Below are 21,634 nucleotides of genomic sequence, written 5' to 3'. Positions count from 1 at the left end.
TCCTGCAACTATTTTAGTAATCAGTTTTTAAAAAATTTGTGTTTTTACCTGTTAAACATTATTACATCAATTTAAATATCTTTGGGTTTGGAGAATTCCATCAACCTGGAACTTTAAAAAGGAACATTTGTCAACATTTCTCAGACAAAGAAATAAATGAACTAATCAAACATTAAATTGGAAACAAAGAAACAAACACGGTATATAACAATTATAATTTGTCCGCTGACACACTCCAGACTCCAGACAACAGTTTCAAAACTTCCAAATAATTTCAGTGTTTTCAGTTTGATTTGTTTTGCTTCCTGTTTTTGGTCAGATTTCAGCGATAGAGATGCGACGCACGTGTTTTGCTTCATCTTGTTCAGTGTGTTACATTGGACAGTTTCTCACAGAAAAGCAGTAGTGTGTGTTTTGCCGAGGACGAGGTTTCGTTGTAGTGTGACACAGCTGGTCCCTAAAAAATCCCCCCCCCCCCCCCCGACACCTCATTCACCTTCAAAAAGGACAAACTGGACAAATAAATGAAGACATCCTGTTCGTCCCACATGTGAAGGAAGTGGACAGAATAAAATGAAACGCATTGCACGGGCCTCAGATGAAACTGTCAGAGCTCCAGCTCCAGACTCTCTCTCTCCCCGACCGTCCTCACTGAGGAGAAGTCGTCGGAACAGGACGGAGTCGAGCGTCCGGGCCTGGACCCTGGAGCTGTTTCAGTAATCGAGGGAAATCTGTGTTAATCACACGGGGCTTTGGTTCACATTCATCTCTGCAGAGCTCTGGAGAATCAGAAACAAGGCAGATCCCCTGTAGAATGAAATCCTCCAAATCATAATTCTCAGACTTGCATAAGATGAAAATATTGCTAATAAAACCACCGCCCTTCATATACTTCAGATATGTGTAAATACAGTACTGCACATACTGTATACACGCACATGTCATACAGCACATAGGTTGTCATCATCGATCACATCTCAGATTGCAAACTACATTCGGAACTGAATCCGTACGACGGGGATTTAAAGCATAAGGAGAGAAGAAGAGTAAAGAGTGAGGACGTGGGACCGTTCAGAGTCGACCTCCACCCATCATCACCACCTCCACCCATCATCACCACCTCCACCCATCATCACCACCTCCACTGCTACAGTGCAACTGAAGTCATCGGTTAAATCAATAAAGCAGGAAGCACGAGTCTTTTAGAAAGGAATAGTTCAACATTTCCAGAAGCACACATCTTAGTTTCCTTCAGAGAGTTTGAGATGATCACAAATCAACAGTGATTGACACTGGAGACGTCATGTGAGGTGTCCTGGCCGACTGAGGCTCAAATAAAATAAAGCATCTAATGCGACGCTGGCTCTGAGGAACTGTTTGCAACTTGGCTCTTGGTCTGAAGGAGGAGGAGGAGGAAGAAGAAGAGGAGGAGGAGGAAGAGGAGGGACAGCAGCCCCCTCTGAAATCAATCATCTCATCTTATTCTCAAAAAGAAAAACAGATGTGTTACAAATGTTAGAACTATTCCTTTAGATTATTTTTCACATTCTCTAGTTAAAGTTCACACCCTCTAAATAAGCAGCAACCTCAGATCAACTCTACGTCCCTACTTTTAAAAATCTAATTTGTTCATGCTATTATTATTATTATTTCTCTTAGTTTAAAAGTGATCTTTTCACCCCAGCAGGTCACATACGTAGTTATATATTAAGTATTTGTTTAGCTAAATATCTTCAAAATGTATTTATGTACAATACATGAGTGTGAGGCTGATGCTCTAGTTTCTGCGTTAACATGCCTACAGTCAAACACCGTTGACTTTTTGTGCGACTTATTTAGATTCGGACAGAAACCTAAAAGCTGACAGTTCACGCTGTGGAGGAAAAACAAGAAACATGGCTTATCCAAGCAGAAGCCTGACAGGGGACTCAGGAACATGCTACATGAGGTTAAGATCCTTAAATAGAGCAAACACCGTGAAAAACAGTGTTTACACTTTAACGACCCTGCTGCATCATGACTTCACCCCGAACCCCAGAGAGACGAGTGGCGCCGGGCGGTCGGCGGCAGCTCAGGTCCACGTGTCCGACGCTCTGGGCCCAGTTCATGCTGGTAAAAGCTTCTTAAATCCATTTGTTCAGTGCAATATTTGCCGTCCGCAAAGGGAAACCGCACGTCCACCGTCCACCTGCGCCGGGAAAGCTGTGTGCTTTGAAGTCTGTGTTGTGTGATGAGACATTTTATCTTCCGTCCGTGAGTCTTCAGGATGTGGACTTCCTGTTTGCCGTTGTAGTTTATGTGCCGCTCCAAGTGGAAAGCAACAAAGCCACTTGTGTTTTGTTATTTTTTTTAACGAGAGTCGCTTCGGGTGGGATTTCGCGCTGGTTTGTAGTCGAATGAAGAGGCGGCAGGATGACGACGGAAGCAGGGGGGGGCCTGGGATCACACACACACCATACAGGCATACGTGCGAGTGTGTGTGTGACTATGTGTGTGTGTGTACATGCCTACACAAACTATCCACACCATCACACACACACACACACACACACTCCCCCGTCATCCCCCCGTGAAGTCGTTCACTCAGCCTGGGCGACAGCGGGGGGGAGCATGCCCCTCTCCCTCAGCTGGGAGTGCAGTGTGTGGAAGATGCTGAGCTGCTGCTCGGGCTGAAGCATCAGCAGCTGCTGCAGCACCTTGCTGGGGTTCGGACCCCTGCAACACAACAGACACAAATAAGACAACAAGCGACAAGAGCGTCAGAAAGTATCCCCACGTCTTTAAAGTGTCATTAGCAGCCGCGCTCGTGCTGTTCTTACCTGATGAAGCTGGCGATGTAGACGTGCGTGAAGGTGGCCATCAGGTACTGGCAGTCGAAGCGATCCATGATGCCGCCGTGGCCGGGGATGGTGCTGGCAAAGTCCTGCAGGAGGAGCGAGACCAGGGAGATACAGCATGAGAACATGTCAGGAACCACAGAGTCTGATGGCAGGAGGCTGCAGTTCACCGCCACAACCTCTGTGTGTGCTGCTGAGTCAAATCCAAGAGACCTAACACAAGTGGATCGACCAGTTTCTAGAATATTTGAATGTCGCCCTTAAACAAATCTCTGTGTCTGTGAGCCTGAGGCTTGAGGTGGAGTCACTATGACGACATGGGATTGATATTCAAGTTATGATCACAAAGACCACAGCTTGAAATAGAAAATATTTATCCAACAACACCTGAATCTACAGGAGAGGAAAAGTACAAGAATAAAAATGAGGAGAGGAAGATTTTGCGTTTCGAGAATAAAGTGTAAATGTTGAGATTAAAGTAAAAACTTTGAGAATATATGAAACAAATGTAAACGCATATAACTGCCTGTACAAAATGACTTGTGTCAAACACAGTGTGGTGATCAGTGTATGTTCTAACGTCTGGTTCTAATACTAATACAGATTTTAAAAGGAAAACTGCGTCTAGTTTTAAAAATGAGAAAGGAAAACACGACTAAGACAATATGTCAGACGCAGGAAAGCAAATCTCAGATGGTGTTGGCTTGTTGGTGAAGGACAGAGACGAAGACAAAGACTGAGGTGTTTACTTTGATTTTGAAGGCTCGCTTGAAGCCGCTGGCAAAGAAGCCGCCGAACGGCCCGATGAGCGACGCGAAGGACGAGAGGAAGATGCTGTGGATCTGGAACGGATAGAGGTTCACCGTTTTCTGAAAGAGAGAGAGAGAGAGAAATCTCATAAGATTTAATCAAATGTTTACAAAAGGAGAAAAAAGCTAAATTATGCTAATGTTTTTTTTTAGAAATGTGCCGAATGGCCTTTAGTCAACAATCAGACTCTGGGAACGACCAGAAAATAGTTTCACAATAATATGGCACTAAACAAATATATTAAAAGGTATTAACGATAATGAATCATCATATTTCCAAAGGTCTGAGTTGATGCCAAAGGGACAGAGGCTTACCCATGTCACAATGTTTTGTACGACCACAGGAAGTGTGTACTCCTGCATCACGAAGATATCCGAGGGCTCACACTCGACTGTGAAGCCGTTGGTCTCACTGTTGAATCCCACAGGACACACGAAGTACTGGAAGCGAGCCAGGAGGTACGCCAGCTGAGGGCAGAACCACAAACAACAGCAGTAAGTAAAGATCGACGTCTGACTCCGAGTGCATCGATGTGTCACCTCATCGGGATCATCGCACTCCTGGAAACACTCAAAAGATGCAGTGAAAGTTTCGTGTCCTGATTAAAATCACAGAAATCTAATTTCCAAACACAGCGTGAGACGGAAGCTGGAGGTCATGTGACTTTAAGTTATGAAAACAGTGTCTGGCAGTTGAAGGCATGATGGGAAACTGCCAGCAGCTTTGGTAACGGCTGTTTTGATCTCCAGCAGCCGGCTGTGATAACCAGCTACGGTTTACACGTCTCATTCTTTTTAGTTGGAGTGTTTATCTTTACTAGTGAGAGTTTTACTACGGAAAAACGGTTTCACCCTCCTTCAATACGCTGTCCACCCAAAGTCTGGGATGTACATCTACTTTTACTTATGTACATTTTACTTGAGTAGATTTATTTTCACTTTTACTCCACAACATATATCAGCAAATATTTGTATTTTCTACTCCACTACATTTTAACAAAGCATTATGTTTTCAAGTATATTTAAAAGCAAGTATTTACTCACTTTGACTTGAGTAGAAAAGTAAATGTGGTACTTTTACTTCCAGCTTTACATTTTCATCTATCTATATATATCTATACTTTTACTCCAAACTTCCTCAAACACCATCGATAACTGGTGTTTCAGAGAGAGAAGAAACAGCTTCATCCATAATCTTCCAGGATGAATCCATTCTCTCCGGCGGTGGGAGGAACAGGGAACTTGTTTGATATTCACTGAGGGTTCATTCAGAGTCGGCTCTAAAAGGAATCGACACCGCGTCAAAAGGCGGCGTCAGTGCGCTGCGATTTGATGTGATCACAAAGTCGAGTGTAAACTCTGCAAACAGCGTTCAGCCCTGTAGGATTTTCTGTGGTCGACTTCAGCCCTGAAACACGAGAGCATGTGAGGCAGCAGCGAATGTGATGTACTCACGATGAAGCCAAAAACCACAGTGGAGAAGAAACCGCCGATGAAGCCCTCCCAGGTCTTCTTGGGCGAGAGCTGCAGGGGGCGAGAGACAGAAACAGCGTCGGTCTTTCATATCAGCATGACGTGGTTTGTACTCGCCTACATGTGATTTAAATAAACGCCGTCTCTGAGATGGCGTTTTGATTTACCTTGATGAGCGGCGTCCTCCCGAAGAAGAATCCAAACAGATACGCCCCAATGTCGTTACAGATCACGATGGAGATCGGAACGATGAACCTGGAAAACAGGATTTAACAAAGGAGTTTAGAGGTGGAGGGAGAAATGAAACCAACCACCAGAGAAACTCTGATCTCGTCTCTGTGGCTGGAAAATATATGATCTACTCTATAAACTGATAAATGGCAGACAGGGAAAATGTATACTTGTGGTTTTCTACTGTGGCAACGTGTGTTTTTATTGTGAAATTCAATGACTTGTTATCTTCAGAGAAGTTAATTAAAACAGAATATGATTGTGTTCGAACTTAAACAGAATGACGAGCTACACAACAGTGAACACGGGTGCAAGGACACATATGTGGTGATAGTCAGAGATAACAGGGCCGGTTCCTCTGGTCTGTCTGTGTCCTGCTTACCAGATCATTCCTTCAAACAGGTTCTGAATGACAAGGTGGGACTGAGTTACCACAATCAACAGGGTCACATGGGTCCAAGCAAACTGGAATGGCAAACACAAACACAAACACGACAGTGTCACTGCACTGGAATGTAGCCGCGCCTGCTCAGAAGTTGGCTCGTGTCAGAAATAGTGCAATGTACAAACAAACAGGCCAATGAGGTGAAAGGACACTGACGGAGCCGCAGAGTGAGATGATAAACAGCAAATGTCATATGCATCAAAACAATTAAATATAATAAATATATAATATATGAAGAAGAGCAGGCAGCAGGTGGAGCAAATGTCACAAACAAGGATTCTGCGGAGATGCATGCAAATAACAAGGCAGCAGCTTTTTGAAATCTACCTCATATACAAGATCAATTATGATGAAAAGGTCAAATTGTTCCAGAAAGGTTTAACTTGAAATGATCACGTTTCAATAGGTGGTTATGAAAACACTCTACGAATGTCTGCAATGAAAGCATTTGCATAGATTTGCCTGCTCAATGAAAACACGTTGACTCAATAAAAGCAAAATGGGCAATAAAGTCAGTCCAGGCCAATAAACTGTGTTGCACTAGAGCGGCCTTCAGATGTCAGAGGAAGCTCGACAGATGCATGAGAAGTGAAAGGAAGCTGAAGCCACTGCAGAAGTCCGGCAGTTATCCAGGTTTAAACTCTGCACAGTGACGTGCACAGATAATCTGGAGCTGCTTTCACACACACGCACTGTTAACATCAGCTGTTCGACTGAACTTTTCCAGAGGAGCTGTGTGTGTGTGTGTGTGTGTGTGTGAGTCAGTTGCTGCAGACACTTTTCTGGAACTTCTTCACACACAGCCCCTCCAGAGAACGTCAGGGGATCACCCACAGTTCAGTGCGTGTCTGAGAGCAGCTAACGTGTGTGATGCACAATAACAGAAGGGTCACAGCATTTAAAAGGAGACTTCTCCAATGGCAAACTGCAAAGCACAAGATGAGACTCCAGAACCTGGAGACCCATCTCAGCAGGAAGCGGTGGAGGGAGGTGGACAGGAAGGTAAGTGGTGTAGTAGAGGAGGAGGAGGAGGAGGAGGAGAGGGTTACTGGGCTGATACACACCATATAAAACTGCAGGCGGTAATGTTTCTTCACTAAACTCAGCACAAACATGCAGAAACCTGTGAAAGAGTAGACAACATGCTGTCAGTTATTACTCCAACATTACAGAGGTTTAAACATCTGTGGATCAGAACAACAGTAACACATCATATATAATGTACAGGGAGGTGTGTGTCTGTGTGTGTGTGTGTGTGTGTGTGTGTAGCAGGACCGTGACTACACAACTCAGACTATTCTTTACATGAAGCATTGAGAGGAGTTTTATCTTGTGACTTGTTTGGACACTGATTTGCATTCTCGAGTCCGGGGTTAGGGTTAGGGTTACCCTTGGGAACTGGCTGTCTGCTTCAGGGCGTCCTTGGGGTGTGAAACTGCAGCCGACGCCGGTGCTGGGTCGACTGAAAGGCAGCTATGTCAGCGAGACTCGGGCCGACGTGTTCACCACTGAGCGATCAGCGGACAGAACCTGTATTCATCCCACAGGGAATCTTTGTTAAACTGCTGCTGCTGTGATTTACACTGTGGTTTAGGACTAATTTACCCAAATCCTCTGGAAATGCTTGATTTATATTCAGATGGATGTTGGTTTTTTTATTCCATTTAATTTGTACTTTTCGACAAGTTGGTTTAAAAATCTTTTTACTCGTCAAAGCCTTCTTGCCCCGAAGGATATATTCGTTGAAATATCGTCACATGCAGATATCTCAGCGGTTACATTTGTGACTACAGTTTTATTCTAATAAATGCAAAAGGCAAATGTGGTTTTTAGTTTTGTCTCCAAAGTAAGAACATCAATTTGTAAAAGACTTGTTTTCAGAATTTACTTTGTTCTTGTAGATGTTAAAACTAAAGCAGCAACGCAGCTGAAAGTCAGGACTAATTTGAAAAGTCGTCTCTGTGTAAACACTAAATAATAAGACTCGTCTGAGTATACTGGAGCTTTCAACAGTCCACTTCAATCAAGCTGCACCAAGCTACACACACTGCTAGATTTCAGTTCCCCTTAATGTGCCTCATCATCTAGATCCATGAATTATTCCCTCAGAAAACCTCAAAATCCTGGATGTGCACCAAAATGTAATGGGTTCTTCTTTGACCCGTCCTGCCACCAAGTCCCGTGGAAATTCATGAGGTAGTTTTTGCGTAATCCTGCAGACTAACAGTCTAATCTTGCTCACAGTAAAGTAAAGGCAGTAATAACCAGAGTTCTGCCATCTGCTCTATGGAAAGGCCTGAGTGAAGATCTCAGTTTTACTGTCATCAACACACGTAATAGTTCGGTATGTGATGATATAATTTTTCAACTCTTGACTTTTGTTTCCTCTTTGGTGTGTAATGTGTGTTTTTCCCTTTTCTCCACGTTGTATAAATGCAGAACCAGAAGAAGAAGAAGCATGTGTTTGTAAATTAGTGTCATGTGATCCAGAGAAGGAGAAAAAATTCAGTAAAATCCAGGATATAAGCTCACTTCTTTTTACAGATATTTATATGAATCCCTGGTTAACTGCGATGTGACGATGAAAGCTCAGCTCAGTGTTTTATGACACATCCGGCTGCAGATTAGCGGAGCAATAAAAACCTCCTGCTGCAGGAACATGAAAAGATTCAATATGTCACAATGTAAAATCACTTTAAAAACTCATAAACGTTTATATAGAACGTCTTCCTGCGGGTTTTTGTTTTTGTTTTATTTCCTCCTCAGTAATGTGACTTGTAACTCGGCTCCTCTACAGACTGCGTATGGTGACATCTAGTCCATAAAGAAAAGGGGGTTGGGAGCCCAGGGGTCAAAGAGCACGTTTTTCTTTTCTTCTCTGAGATAAAGGAGTCTTGAGGGCGGGAGTCACCTGCGAGGTACAGAGCAAAGGAGATGAAGCGGTGATAGCGAGCCAGGAACTGCAGCGGCTCCTCCCTCTGCACCAGAGCCCCGAAGTAGTCCGCCACCGTTTCCCCGTAGAAGAAGTAGTTGACGCAGATCAGGAAGTACCTGAGAAACAGACGGGACTAGTTTTACTTTACATGTTATTTGAGTTGGCCTCAAGTATGTTTGAGTGCTTCTTGGTTTTATGAAGAAGCACTCTGTCTTTAGTTTCTGTCTTTATGAAGAAATGAGCTAATGTATGAAAAACCTCTTGTGTGGGTCACTGGGTTTAGACGTCTGACAGTGTTACACTGGCTGTACATTGACCTGCTGTATGTGTGTGTGTGATGGGTGGCCTTGGGGGGAAAGGGCAAGTTTCAATTAGCCTCCATTTGTTTCCAACACGGCAGTGATCTTTGCTCCCATGCTGTGGGTGTGTGTCTGTGTACACAAAGGTAACACTGCAACAGAAACGGGAGCAAACAAAGGGGGATGTTGCATTTTCTGAGAATGTGGCTGCAGACGAAGTCGAGTCAATGTTTCACTGAAGGAAGAACTGAGTTGACGGACTTCTTCCACCTGCTTACATACCAATACACTATACTACACTATACTATAACATACAATAGGCTGTAGGTGGCTCAGACAGCCGGGGGTCCTGTAACAGACCATTGGTGCTCAGATGTAAAGGTTAACTTGAGTATCAGAACTATATCTGAATACTTCCTGGTGCTCACGATGCTGATCATGTGTTTTTATTTGTTCCACAAGACGAGAGCTCGTGTGATATAGATTATTTTGGGTCGATACTGATATTAGCAAGTTAAAAAGATTCGGATATCAATATATCAGCTGATATATGTAAGAAAAAGATGTTGCTCGATAAGATTGATCTCAGGTAAAAGAAGTTTGATATTTTACAGTTCAACCATAAACTTTATTATAAATAACTCTAAATAAAGAGAAAACACAAAAGGTATAGATCTTGAATGAAGAAATTTAAATTATTTAGATAATTAGAAACATAAATGCACATGGTTTATTCTGTAAAATAAGTTTTCATATCAGCAAACCAACACATATACTTCTATGTCTGTGAAAGGCTCATATCCGACGTTTTTTATCTGTGAACCAATAAATCAGTCTGTCTTTGCTCTTTTCCAGAACAGTCTGTAAAATTCCCTGGAACATCCTCGTGGACTTGAAATCGACATGTGTTGAGTCTGAAATTCAAATATTCCACCCTCTGAATTATCTCCGACCACACCGCAGATGCTGGACTGATTCTCAAACCACTTCCTGTTTGTCTGTTAACACACGTACTGTGCTGCTGAATGAGAGGTTGGTCAGATAACTGCACTAATCTCCGTTAATAAATGTTTCTAGAGCATATCTGCTGCTATCGTGACATCCTGTACTCACCAGCTCAGAGTCCTGAACCAAGGCAGCTCGTAGGAACGGTAAACTCTGTATCCGATGTCGATGATTTCTTGAAAACACTTGATCTGGACGGTCATGACCTAGATGAGAAGACAGGAGCAGAGCGGAAGCGTGACACGTGAACAGACGCATTGACGACTCAAACACCAGCTATGGTATCGAGTGCTGCCACTTACCACTAATAAAAGAGTGACAGGTCCCATGTAGATGATGAGGAAGAAGCCTGAAATCATGGCTAACGACAGAACCCCTCGTATCCAGTAGTTCTTCCATCTGTGGAGAATGGAAACTTTGAATTAGTGATTTATTTCCCTCCTGAAAACTAATTTGATTAATTTATACTCCATATGAAAGGAAGATGGCGAGAGAGGAAAGTATACAGTATATTATTTAATGTCCAAAGCTCCAGTTAGTATTTCGTCAATTATTTTTTTAACTGCGATGTCTTTGGAGTCACCAAAGTCATTTAGATACATCCACCCACCCCCTTCCCCCTGGTGGCTGGCTGCAGTATAGGTCTCGAACACGGCCCCCTCCATGTCAAAGAGGGAACCCTTTCAGTTCCTTGAAAAAGTTCCTGGGACTAAAAGTAGGGGCCGTCTGTAGCTCAGGAGGTAGAGCGGGTTGTCCACTGACCAGAGGTGTGACCACGTGCTGAGGTGTCCTTGAGCAAGACACTGAACCCCAAATGGCCCCTGACGGCTGTGCCAGCACTGTATGAATGATGCATGATAGAGAAAGTATGAATGGGGGAATGTCAAAAACTGTATTAATACTGTAAAAAGGCTTTGAGGGGTCATCAAGAAAAGTGCTATAGAAGTGTAATCTAAAGAAATGCTGCGGCCTGTTTTAAGCTGGTGCAGCCTCAAGGCTCATTATCACCATCGGCACCTCACATCAAATCATTTCACCAGTACGACCTGTGCCGTGACGCTAGCGTGGCCAAAAGTGTGGAATGTGTTTTTCACAACACGTCAGCCGGTCCGTGTTGCTGTGAGACAAACTGCCGCATGCCCGCCGCCTGCGAGCAAAACAAAAGAGAGGGACGAGCTAACAGCTGCACAGGAGCTGCCTGGATGTGAATGGAGGAGGAAAACAGCTGCGTCATCAAAAAAGCTGCTGCTGCTGCTTCCACGCAGCACAACGCTCGCTCTCTCTCCGACTCCCTCCCACCATCATCATTCACTCACTTGCACTCAAAGCACCACCCTTCCTCCTCCCTCCGCCTCTCCTCCTCCTCTTTATTTTTACTACAGCTTCTCCATATGTTTCTCTCCCCCTCCCTCCCTCCCTCCCTCCCTCTGCAGTCTGTTCATCCACAGCTCTCTCTCTGCAGCACACCACCTCCAATGCCGTTCAAGCCAGCGGGGATTAGTGCTTCCCTCCTCGTGAGCCTTTAAGCCCTGTAACCTGGCCGTCGCTCATTGGTCACGCCCCCTCCACGACTCATCCGTGTATCAAACCTCCGTCATGCAAGGTGCTGCAGACCGGACCTGGTGCATCAACACTGCTGAAGGCCTGGCATTAAGCGTTTTGCAAACTGTCAGAATGTAAACAGGACTTGTGTTAAGTTTCAATTCATGTGGTCAATGAACTTCTTAAACTGTACCTGTGGCCGGCAACATATATATATATATGACCCCATGTGTCACAGACCTGCAGTAAACCTCCGGGTCGATGTTTGCAGTGTATTAACAGAGAGTTACTGTATTTCCTCCACTACATTAATAAGGGCGTCTTCGTGCACCTCTGCAGACTTCAATCTATTTCTGGTCCAATTAACCTACATGGTGCAGGGGAGGTGATCAATCACCCTGTCAGGGTCTTTCTAGAAAAGATGGAGGAGAAGCTGCTTGTTACAGTAGAATTATGGCTGAAATCACAGCAGGGAAGGAAATCCAGTCGTGGGAGTTTGTGATTTATTTAAAAATAAAACGGTTTATTTCCTGAACATGATTGTTCACAGTTAAATTGACCTCAGTTCATCTGCTGATGTTTTCCCACCATCTTGAATAAAGCTTGTTGAGCTACGTGTTAACAGATCCTCAATCCTTCCTGTTTGTTTTGTAGAAACTCCGAAACTGATCCCTGGAGAGCAGCGGCATTTGCTCCTCGTCTATAGTTTACTCTCTTCTGGACCAAGTCCGATAACATGTTGTATACCAGGTTATTTCAGTTTCGGAATATGGGCTGATATTTGTCCCATAGTCCTGTGGCAGGGTCGAGCAGTGAGGATGCACTTCAGGAACAAACAGCAGCTGCTAGCATCTGTCTCCTGAGAGTGAGAGTGAGAGTGTATGGGAGTGTGTGTGTGTGTGTGTGTGTGTGTGTACCTGGGCGGCAGGCCCTCCAGAGCTTTGTTCAGGCATTGTGGAGTGTTGTCTGTGTCTGCTGTGGAGAGAGGAACATCTGGAGTGTCTGCTTTGGAGTCGGCGTCACATTCTCCCTCTGCGTCACCGTGCAGACCCAGCCTGTCATCACCATCGGCCTCCTGTCAGAACACACACACACACACACAGAGAGATATTCAAAGAGTGTTTCAAGATGGTGGGTGTTCACCTGACACACAGGTTAGTGTAGAAAGCTCAGACAGCAGAGTCGTAAGGTGACAACAGAGAAGGAAAACATGAAAGTCGTCCTGTGAGAAGACAGAGGTCAGACACTGAGAGCTGCTGAGATGCAAACGACAAGTAAATGTTGAGGTCGTCATCAGTCTGAGCCGAGGAGGGAAACATACGACTCAGCAGATGGTGCTTTAATTGGGTATTGCTTTTACCCGTGTGTGTGTGTGTGTGTGTGTGTGTGTGTGTGTGTGTGTGTGTGTGTGTGTGTGTGTGTGTGTGTGTACAAAATAACTCAATAAAGCATGGACAGCTCTTCACCAAATTTACTAATTATTATTTGGGAGTTTATCTCCAGATGATCGATTAAAGGTCAAGGCTGCTAATAATAGAGCTACGGAGAAAAAGTTAATAAATATTGATCAGAAAATGATGTGATGCACATTTAAAAAAATGCATTTTTCGAGGTATCGTTGCGTCCTACAGACACGACTTGAAGCTTATATAGATTGAAAAAAATCATTATGATCTTATGGAAGGAACGACGTCGTCATGATGTCACTACGAAGTCAGAACATTACGTCGTAGAGTGGAGTAATTCATCAACTTTCACAACCATTAATATTAGAGACACAATCTACATATTGGTCAGATTAACCAGTAAAATGGTATAAATGACGACGAGGTTATGTTTTCACCCCTGTACATCTGTTAGCTAGTAAGAAAAGGCTCTAATTGGCATTTTTAGAATGAAATAAAGTTAGTATTGTCTGATTGGGGGGGGGGGGGGATATGAAGCACACACACAGGATATAGGTCGTCTCTCTGATGAAGTTTCCTAGACATGTGGTTCTAAGTGGTTCATGTGTCTTCTAAACTTGGCTGTGATTCAAACGGCCTGTGAGTAAACGTGGCGGCGTGTGGGTGTGTTTGTGGTCGTATTTAAAACCAGAGGCAGAAGTGAATTTCATTTCCATCTTTTAAACTAATCCCAACGTCATAATTCCAACATGAAAATGTACACAAGCAGAAAATGTTGGATTGGAGGCTGGTGAAGAAACGTGAGGATGACGGAGCTGAAAGTCTACACCGAGTGTCGCCAGGTTAACAGGCGGCTGCCCGGGAGGCAAACCTCTTCATTGGTGTTAATGAATCTTTAATCTGGATTTAAACCCAGTCAACAGACCCAGTGTGTGTGTGTGTGTGTGTGTGTGTGTGTGTGTGTGTGTGTGTGTATTTAGTTTTTTAAATTGGCAATGATCCCTAAAATGTAATTATCAAAACCTTACAACAGAGAAATGGATTATTTGAAACTTGATGTTTAACAGTTTAACCCGAAGCAGTTACAATAAATAACTATGAATAAAAAGAAAACACAAGCAAATATACAGAAGGTGAATTGAGAAAGTAAATGTGTAAATATAACTCCACATATTTTCCACATTATTTATTCTGTAAAAAAGTTTTTATGTTGGCAAACGGATTGAGCAGAGTTACTTTGGACACTCTAACTTCTATAAAAAGTAAGTAAAGTGACAGAAACCCAGCACTTTTGTTCTTAAATTAACCAGTAATGGTCTGTGAGGTAACAAAGTGGTGAGAGGAGACGCTTCTTCTTCCTAAGGGAGTCTTTTTTTAAACCAAACACACACACAGACACACACACACACACAGACACACACAGTAGGAGATTAGGTTTCTCTCTGCACTTGACGTCCTCGCTGATGCTCCTGGACACTTTTTCCCTTTCATGGTTGCTTTTACTCAAACGTTGCTAAATACGGTGAGCGGAGGGCGTCGGGGTTAACTCGGACAGATTTTCATTTAGAAAGAAGGTCTGTGATCTTGTCCAGATTTTGTGATTAGCCTGGGGTCACTTCAGTTGGCATTAGCGCTCAGGAGAGAAGATGAAGTGTAGATTTCTACTCAGGTTTTAATGAGGAAACGTTTTTCAGGCCCGCAGACTGAAACCGTGGAAAGCTACACGGTCCTTTCAGACGGCGATGCTTACACACGGTGTCCTGACTGAAAGAGGAAAATAATAACTCACACGACTCACACTGAAGTCAAAGAGAGACAGTTTCATTTGAAATCATGGTCACCACTAGAAACAAGTTCATCTGTAGCTGTTTAAACAGACCGACCATTTAACCAGCTAATCAGAATAATTAGAAAAGTTGTGTACAGTTTATATTTTACATTTTAATAATGTTTACATTTAAAACTTCTTAATTCAAAGTTCTATATATTTGATAACAGAATCACTTTTTTTCGAGGCATAATTAAAATGTGATGATTGGCTGAAGTTCTTTGCCATATTTGATGGTCGGTTGAATACAGTAAGAAATCTGACGACATCACATCAGGCTTTGGGAAATTATAACTCATGATTTTCCAGTCATGATTCCCCGTGACCAACGTTAAAAGTATAGATGACGGATGAATAGATGGATGGAAATCTATGATGATGATGATGATAATGTGCCTGGATATGACAAGTGAGCGTGTTTTCTCACCCGTGTGTCGTTGATGCCGTTAGTCAGCAGCTTAATAAAAGATTCGGTGACGGGGAAACGAGCCTCTGGTCAGTTCATTACTTCAACCACACGAATATGTTACATGCAGAGCTACGTTATTAAAGCTTAATCTGTGTGAACGTTCTTAATCAAACTGTCCAACACTGTTAATCTTTTGTTTATTGAGTGAAGTTTGGTACCTGCTGTGTAATCACAGTCAAACAAAGCTGCAAATCTGCGTGATATCAACGTGAGTAGTGCCACCCTGAGCCCCTCATCAACACCGGCTGATACAGACAGAAAACACTGTGAACAGAGGTTTGAGTGAAACACAAAAGCAGCCACAGCCGGTGGTGCATCCAAGAATTCACCTTCTACCAGACGCCCATGTTTTCCTACAATCTGTGAGCTGCAGAGACAGAGGCAGCAGCAGCAGCAGCAGCAGCAGCAGCAGCAGCAGCAGCAGCATTGCGACTGTCCTTGCAGCTCATCTCACCTCCCCTGTCGTCTTTGTCCTCCTCTCTTGGCTATTAATGCCTTCTCTGCAGAGCCAGGAGGAGGAGGAGGAGGAGGAGAGAGTCGGGGTCACAGGAGAGAGAGGAGGGCGATGAGTCGCTAATAAAGTCGTGACAACCCCGGTGTTACAACTGCCTCCAGTCGTTTTGCCTCCAGATACCAGCACCGTCATTATAATTATTATTGTGTCATTACTACACACGGGTAAGTTTGTTGTGACACGACATCACGACGACACAGAAGACATCAAGATGACATGCCTCCTTTTAGCCTTTGGGAGGAATCCGAAACTTTATCTAATACACGGTTTTGCTGTTTGACACCTGATCCTCTGCCTCCACTTTACCGTGAAATCAAATCCCAGCAGCTCATTTCATTTGGATGAAACAACGATGACTTTGTAGAATTCGCACGAGGGAAAACAATTAAAACCACGTGAGAGCTGTCGCAGTTTAATGCAAACAAAAGAATCACGGTTTTATGTTTTGGTAAATTTGTGAGATGATTAAATTTGACCAACTACAAATAGAAACCACCAAACTATTATAATGTGTCAGCATTTCAGACCCAGAGATTCTGAAATAATGACGACACAGATTGAGGAAAACTTAGCTCAGTGCAATCGCACCTTAAATTCTCTACTAAGAGATAAACTCCTAATTTAATTATGTTTCCGCTGCCTTCCAAGCCCGATACTGACATTTTTACTTTTTGTGAAAATCTTTTCTAAGAATGTGTTTCTGTAAGAATTCAGGGGACAAACGTGCCATTGTGCAAATAGAGGGTTTGAAACCAGATCATCAAACCAGTTGGAGAATCTCTGCTTCTTTACTTTTACACCCGTGAGATGGATTTCAGACTTTTAAGAAATCTGAGATAGATTCACTGAACCCATGACTTTGGGACAGTCTGGGACATAAAAGCAGAACTGATGATATTCACTCTTTGAGAGAACTTGGACTAACTGGTTTTGCCTCTGTGCCCTGCAGATAAAAAGCTGTTTCCTGCTCGGGTGCGTGTCCAAGTGTGTTTGATTGTGGATGTGCAAGGTTATCCCAGAATGTCCAAAGCATGACTGACAATATAAATGGGCACAGTTAACACCACCGTCTGCAGCACTGACAGGATTAACGAAACCTTTTATGGTGACAAATTTCCCTCCAGTGACAGTGGAGGTGAAATGGTTTTCTACTTAAAAAAGGTCCAATGAATCCGGCTCATCGAGTCTCACATGTACACTCACAGATGGTGGTTTGTATTTCAAGCATACACTGACAAAAACCTGTCCTGAGCGGACAATCAGGACAAGTGATTGTGAGTCACAAAGTCTGTTTGACCTCTTTGTTTCATCCGACTACATGTGGGACGCACTCAAATACACAGAATTCATTCAAACTTGTTTTATTTTGAACATTTTTTTAACTCTATAACAATATTACCTTTTAGGAAACAGCAGAGCCTCTAAAACAGACTGACTATCACCAGACACAACAGAACCTGCCAACATTCATGAATAAACCCTGAGTCATCACAAACTCAACCTAAAAACATAGTGTGGTGAGTTGAGCAGCAACCAGCATCCACTGAATCTACAACCATTTAGTTTTAATCAGAAGAACCGAACACGGGGCCGTGATCTACAGTTTTCATCCAGACGGCTCTGGATTAACCTGGAAGGTTGAATCGCAGTGAGAAGCTGCTTTCATGGCAGCAGTTCCCCCCCCCCCCCCCCCCGGCACACCAAACACGTCTTTACACCTGTGAGGTGCAGACCTGCAGCAGCAGCAGCAGCAGTGCCAGGCTCATTGAGGATCAATGAGTAAGCTACAGCCTGCATTGGTTCACTCATGCTGCAAGGAAGGATTTAGGCTAATCAGCAGCGAACATTGACCTGAAGTAGCACTGCTGCAACTTCCAACTCTCTGAAGTGCTGCACGAAGCAATAAGGGACATTGTCCAGGAGACAGAGTGACGCCTCAGAGGTGGCACTCAAACCGGAAATCAATACATCGTCAATACAATACATCAATACATTGTCTTCATTCATGACTTAACTTAGCGAGCCTGGCTCTGCATTGGTTTGAGCTGAATGCTAATGTTAGCATGTAAGCAAGTCAACAGCTTAGCACAACATGCTTATAGTACTTCATTGTTAAAACACTAGTTTACCATTGGACATTTAGCACATTGGCCCGCTATGAATGGCGTGAAAAGCAAAAGATAGCAGCATCCGTATCCAAGATATTTTTGGCCACATTTGTGTACAACGGGAGGAAGTGTAGATGTCGTCCATCTTTATATAAAGTGTAGTTTCACGTGTAACATTTAGCATGATAGCTAATAACACCCTCCACAAATGCTACCATGATAGCCAACATAGAGTACATCCGAATGTTAGCATGTTCTGTTAGCATTATGTGGTATCTCTAATTGGTTCCTGAGTGGTGTACTTGATGAATGCTGTATTATATAATGCTCTTGTATTTGTTATTATAGTATTTATCTTTGCATCTGTATGTGCGTGTGTTTGTTTAGTTTTAATGTATTTTCTCAAATTGAAGTACATTGAGTTTCTTCGAATAAAATTGCCATTGGCAAGTAACCTTGTTCAAGATCTCTGCAGGTTCAGCCACATCTCTGATTTTAACAGCCATTTAAAAGAGGTCTGGTGCTGGGGGTTGTTTTTCTCATCCGAGCTAATCAGAGCTTTGTCAGTAAGAACACGAAGACGCACGTTATCCTCCAGTGTCAGAGAAACAATGGTGACACGCGTGGGTAAGAGCCAAGAAGTTTAAAAAAGCAACATAAAGAACAATCTATCCAACGGTGGTCGAGAGATTTACAAACCGATGTTACTATTCCAAGAACCATACTAACGGGGAAAAAACAAAATCTACAGTATCTGTGTTTTAACTTTACTGAGCCTGAGGTTGAAAACACAACATGATGCTATCTATACACAGAGCCACCACATGAATAACAGTCCTGTGCTGTCCCAAGACATTTCTAACTAGGTCTGTGTGGAATGAAGCTGTGACCATCAGAGCGTTTAAGTGCCTGCTGCCACCATCACTGCTGCTGCTGCTGCTGCTGGAGGCTTCCGTTACGCCCAGCCAACCAGCAGACAGCCCACCAAGGTCAACTGTCGTGTTGGGGTCTTGAACAGCCGCTAATTGTCCCGACAACGGTGTTAGAGCCGTGACTGGAGAGAAGCAGTGTGAAGGACGCGAGCTCAATATGTAAGTCGAGCACACACACTGCATGCGGCTGTCTAATAAATGGAAGTGAGCAGTGGCAGCATCGCAATTCAGGGGACACATCACAGACTGGACGGATGAAGAACCTCCATTCCTTTTTCTCCACTATCCAGAAATGAGGCCAAAGTATCAGAGAAACGAACGCTTCACTTTTGCACTGTCGACTTCATTTGGAGCCAGAGTCGGCGGAGTAGAGAACGTGGGACGACGCCACGGTTTCACGGTCCCGTCGATTCACACTCTTGACCATTAGGGAGTCACTCTCAGCTGTCAATCATGACGTTGCCCCATGTTTATAGCAACAGATAACCAATTAAAGCCCCAAATTAAATAACACTTGAACATACATCAGCGTGATAAGAAGTCACTCTTCTTAGCAAAAGCCTGTGTGCCATTGCCTAATATGGAGGAGGCAGGGTTTTGGTCTATTATGCAGCCGACTTCAACGCCCAACGGGTTTTTCCTCTTCCCTCTCTGCAGATCTGTTTTGCTTTCACAAGACACAGAGGATTGTCAGTTACAACAACAGGGCCACATCCTAGAAAACGAGTTGCCCAACCCTGCTCCCTTCAACACTTGGGTTGGACCCTCTCTTCAGTTTATTCCTTCTGATCTGAATCATAGTGGAATAGGTCGTGTTGCTGCTTTGTTGTGTTGTGTTTTTCACAACATTTAAGGACAAGCCAATCAGGGTGTGGAAACCAGAGTCACGTGGAGTCACCAGAGTCAAGCTAATAAATCAGGCTGAGGTTTGGTGACTCGATGCTACAGAAATGAAAATGATAAAATCCTGATGGAGAATATTTCACAATTTGTTAGGAAAGAGTGTTATACTCGTCTATAAATTTAAACAAGGGTTAACAAACAGTTTGTATCCCTGCTTGAACCCTGTCGAGTCATGCCTCTCACATATCTCTGGTGCTCAGAGGGGGGGGGCTTCCCTGGGACGACGGCAGACTCGCCAAAAAACTAACCGTGAAAGAGCCAAATGTGGAGCTCAGTGCCTGAATGTAAACACACGGCCAGGCAACAGTAACCACCGGGGACGAATACATTTAGATGCACAGCACATGTGACTGATGTGGGGAATCTGTTTTTAGCACCAGAGGCTCCAGAGAGGATTGAACTCCACACAGCGAGAGTCAGAACCTGCATGAAGGCCACATTGAGGGATTTGCACAAGACGACGCATGAAGTGTTAACAAACAAACCAATGGACAGCAGTGAACACACAACAGCCTTAGTGGAGGTAAGAGCCCTCAGAGCAGGAGGGTTGAGTCCACAGCAAGAACTATTTTGTGAGAACCCTCTTGAACTATACGATCGTCTAATGTACAGGAGACAGTGTTAGAAACCAATGTCAGAAACCCACAGACGGTGACCTAAGCCACGAGAACACGTATGGACAAGTCAGAGTCTCCAATTAACCAAACCCCCGGTCTTTGGGCTGTGGGAGGAAGCCGGAGAAAAACTCACAAAGACACTGGGAGAACCTGTTCCCGTCAGGATTCTAACCAGAAACCTCTTTTCTGGTTTGAGTTTATGCAGGGACAAGCCGGTGGGTGGGTGGGGGGGTCGCCCCTGTTTGACTGGACATTGTTTGGTCAACAGCTGATTAGAAAGTGAAGACTGACAGGTCAAGATCAATCAATGCTATTGATCGTTAATGGCCTCAGCACTGAAATCATTATTTTAAAGCAGAGTTTTTGCTACACTTCATATTTTCCAGCCGAGAAATCTCACTGAAAACTTAATTAAAATTTGAAAAACTGGCAGGATTGAATTCACATTTCAAATATATTTGGTCATTTTACGTAACTTGCACTGCAGCTTAGTGTGACGTCAGGTCTTTGATGTTTTGTTTTGAAATGTGCTACGTTTAATAAAGGAACTATTAAACGTCATACATTATTATTATTATTATTATTATTATTATTATTATTATACTGTTGTTGTTGACTCTGTGTCATTGATGACAGGATTAAAACATGGGGGGACATCTTCACCCAAGATGCCATGAACGTCCCACGAAATAAAAGTCGTTATTTCGTCACCGTGTTGTTGCGGGAGCTTGTTGCGGGAGCTTGTTGCGGGATTACCGGAGGCTAACCCATTAGCTCATGTAGCAACCGCTGCTAACTAACCGGTATCCGCAGCTAGCCCCGCGGGTCTGACCGCAGCCACAAACCGGCCCAACCCGTTCCACAGGCCGGGGCCTCGGCGGGGGGGGGGGGGAACCGGCCTCTGTTCTCCGGCTTCACGCCGTTACCTTGTCGCTGATGTTGTCGGTGCTGTCGGTGTCTGCTCCGCCGCCGCCTCGCTTCCTCAGCTCCGTCATGTCTCGCTCGGTTCTCCGCCGGGACGCGAGTCACACAAGCCGCCGCCTCCGGGGTGGGGGGGGGGTGGGGGTGAAGAGAAGGGGAGGAAGGAAGAGGAGGGTATCCCGGGCTATTCTCTCCGTTCCTGGCTGCTTGGACCCGGGTCGGACGCGGAGCTGCGGCAGCGGCAGCAGGTGAGTGGAGAGTCCGCAGCAGGTGAGTGGAGAGTCCGCTGCGTGTGTTTGTTTATCTCCGCAGTCTCCGGTCCTCCCTCCGCCGTCAGCTTCCGCCAACCGACACTGACGA

At 44.1% G+C, this 21,634-nt stretch overlaps 1 protein-coding gene and 1 long non-coding RNA gene across 2 annotated transcripts; one reads left to right on the top strand and one right to left on the bottom strand.

Annotated features, from left to right (window-relative positions):
• Positions 1 to 1,219: 1,219 nt before the first annotated feature.
• Positions 1,220 to 1,972, top strand: LOC117768116. Its single transcript, XR_004615011.1, has 2 exons — positions 1,220 to 1,258; positions 1,403 to 1,972. It is a non-coding gene; the product is annotated as an uncharacterized LOC117768116 (long non-coding RNA).
• A 502-nt stretch (positions 1,973 to 2,474) lies between these two features.
• On the bottom strand, positions 2,475 to 21,634 carry cds1 (CDP-diacylglycerol synthase (phosphatidate cytidylyltransferase) 1). Its single transcript, XM_034596225.1, has 13 exons — positions 21,280 to 21,634; positions 12,494 to 12,651; positions 10,337 to 10,433; positions 10,143 to 10,240; positions 8,707 to 8,846; positions 6,860 to 6,918; positions 5,733 to 5,815; positions 5,287 to 5,374; positions 5,102 to 5,170; positions 3,962 to 4,114; positions 3,587 to 3,706; positions 2,820 to 2,923; positions 2,475 to 2,715 (listed from the first exon to the last, which is right to left on the bottom strand). Exons 1-13 carry the CDS (start codon positions 21,346 to 21,348, stop codon positions 2,580 to 2,582), a joined length of 1,374 nt encoding a protein of 457 aa, XP_034452116.1. The 5' UTR covers positions 21,349 to 21,634; the 3' UTR covers positions 2,475 to 2,579.

This window comes from Hippoglossus hippoglossus, chromosome 9 (assembly GCF_009819705.1).
Source record: "Hippoglossus hippoglossus isolate fHipHip1 chromosome 9, fHipHip1.pri, whole genome shotgun sequence".
Taxonomy (NCBI): Eukaryota; Metazoa; Chordata; class Actinopteri; order Pleuronectiformes; family Pleuronectidae; genus Hippoglossus; species Hippoglossus hippoglossus.
This window is presented reverse-complemented; position numbering and strand designations above follow the sequence as displayed.

Bases quoted from the DNA above. Each gene is read 5' to 3' on its own strand.
- cds1 (XM_034596225.1), bottom strand. From the start codon at position 21,348: ATGACGGAGCTGAGGAAGCGAGGCGGCGGCGGAGCAGACACCGACAGC. The intron at 5,816-6,859 runs GTGTGTATCAGC...TTGCCATTCCAG, and splicing joins ACCGCCTGCAGTTTTATATG to TTTGCTTGGACCCATGTGAC. The intron at 5,375-5,732 runs GTAAGCAGGACA...CCTGTTTTCCAG, and splicing joins CTGTTTGAAGGAATGATCTG to GTTCATCGTTCCGATCTCCA.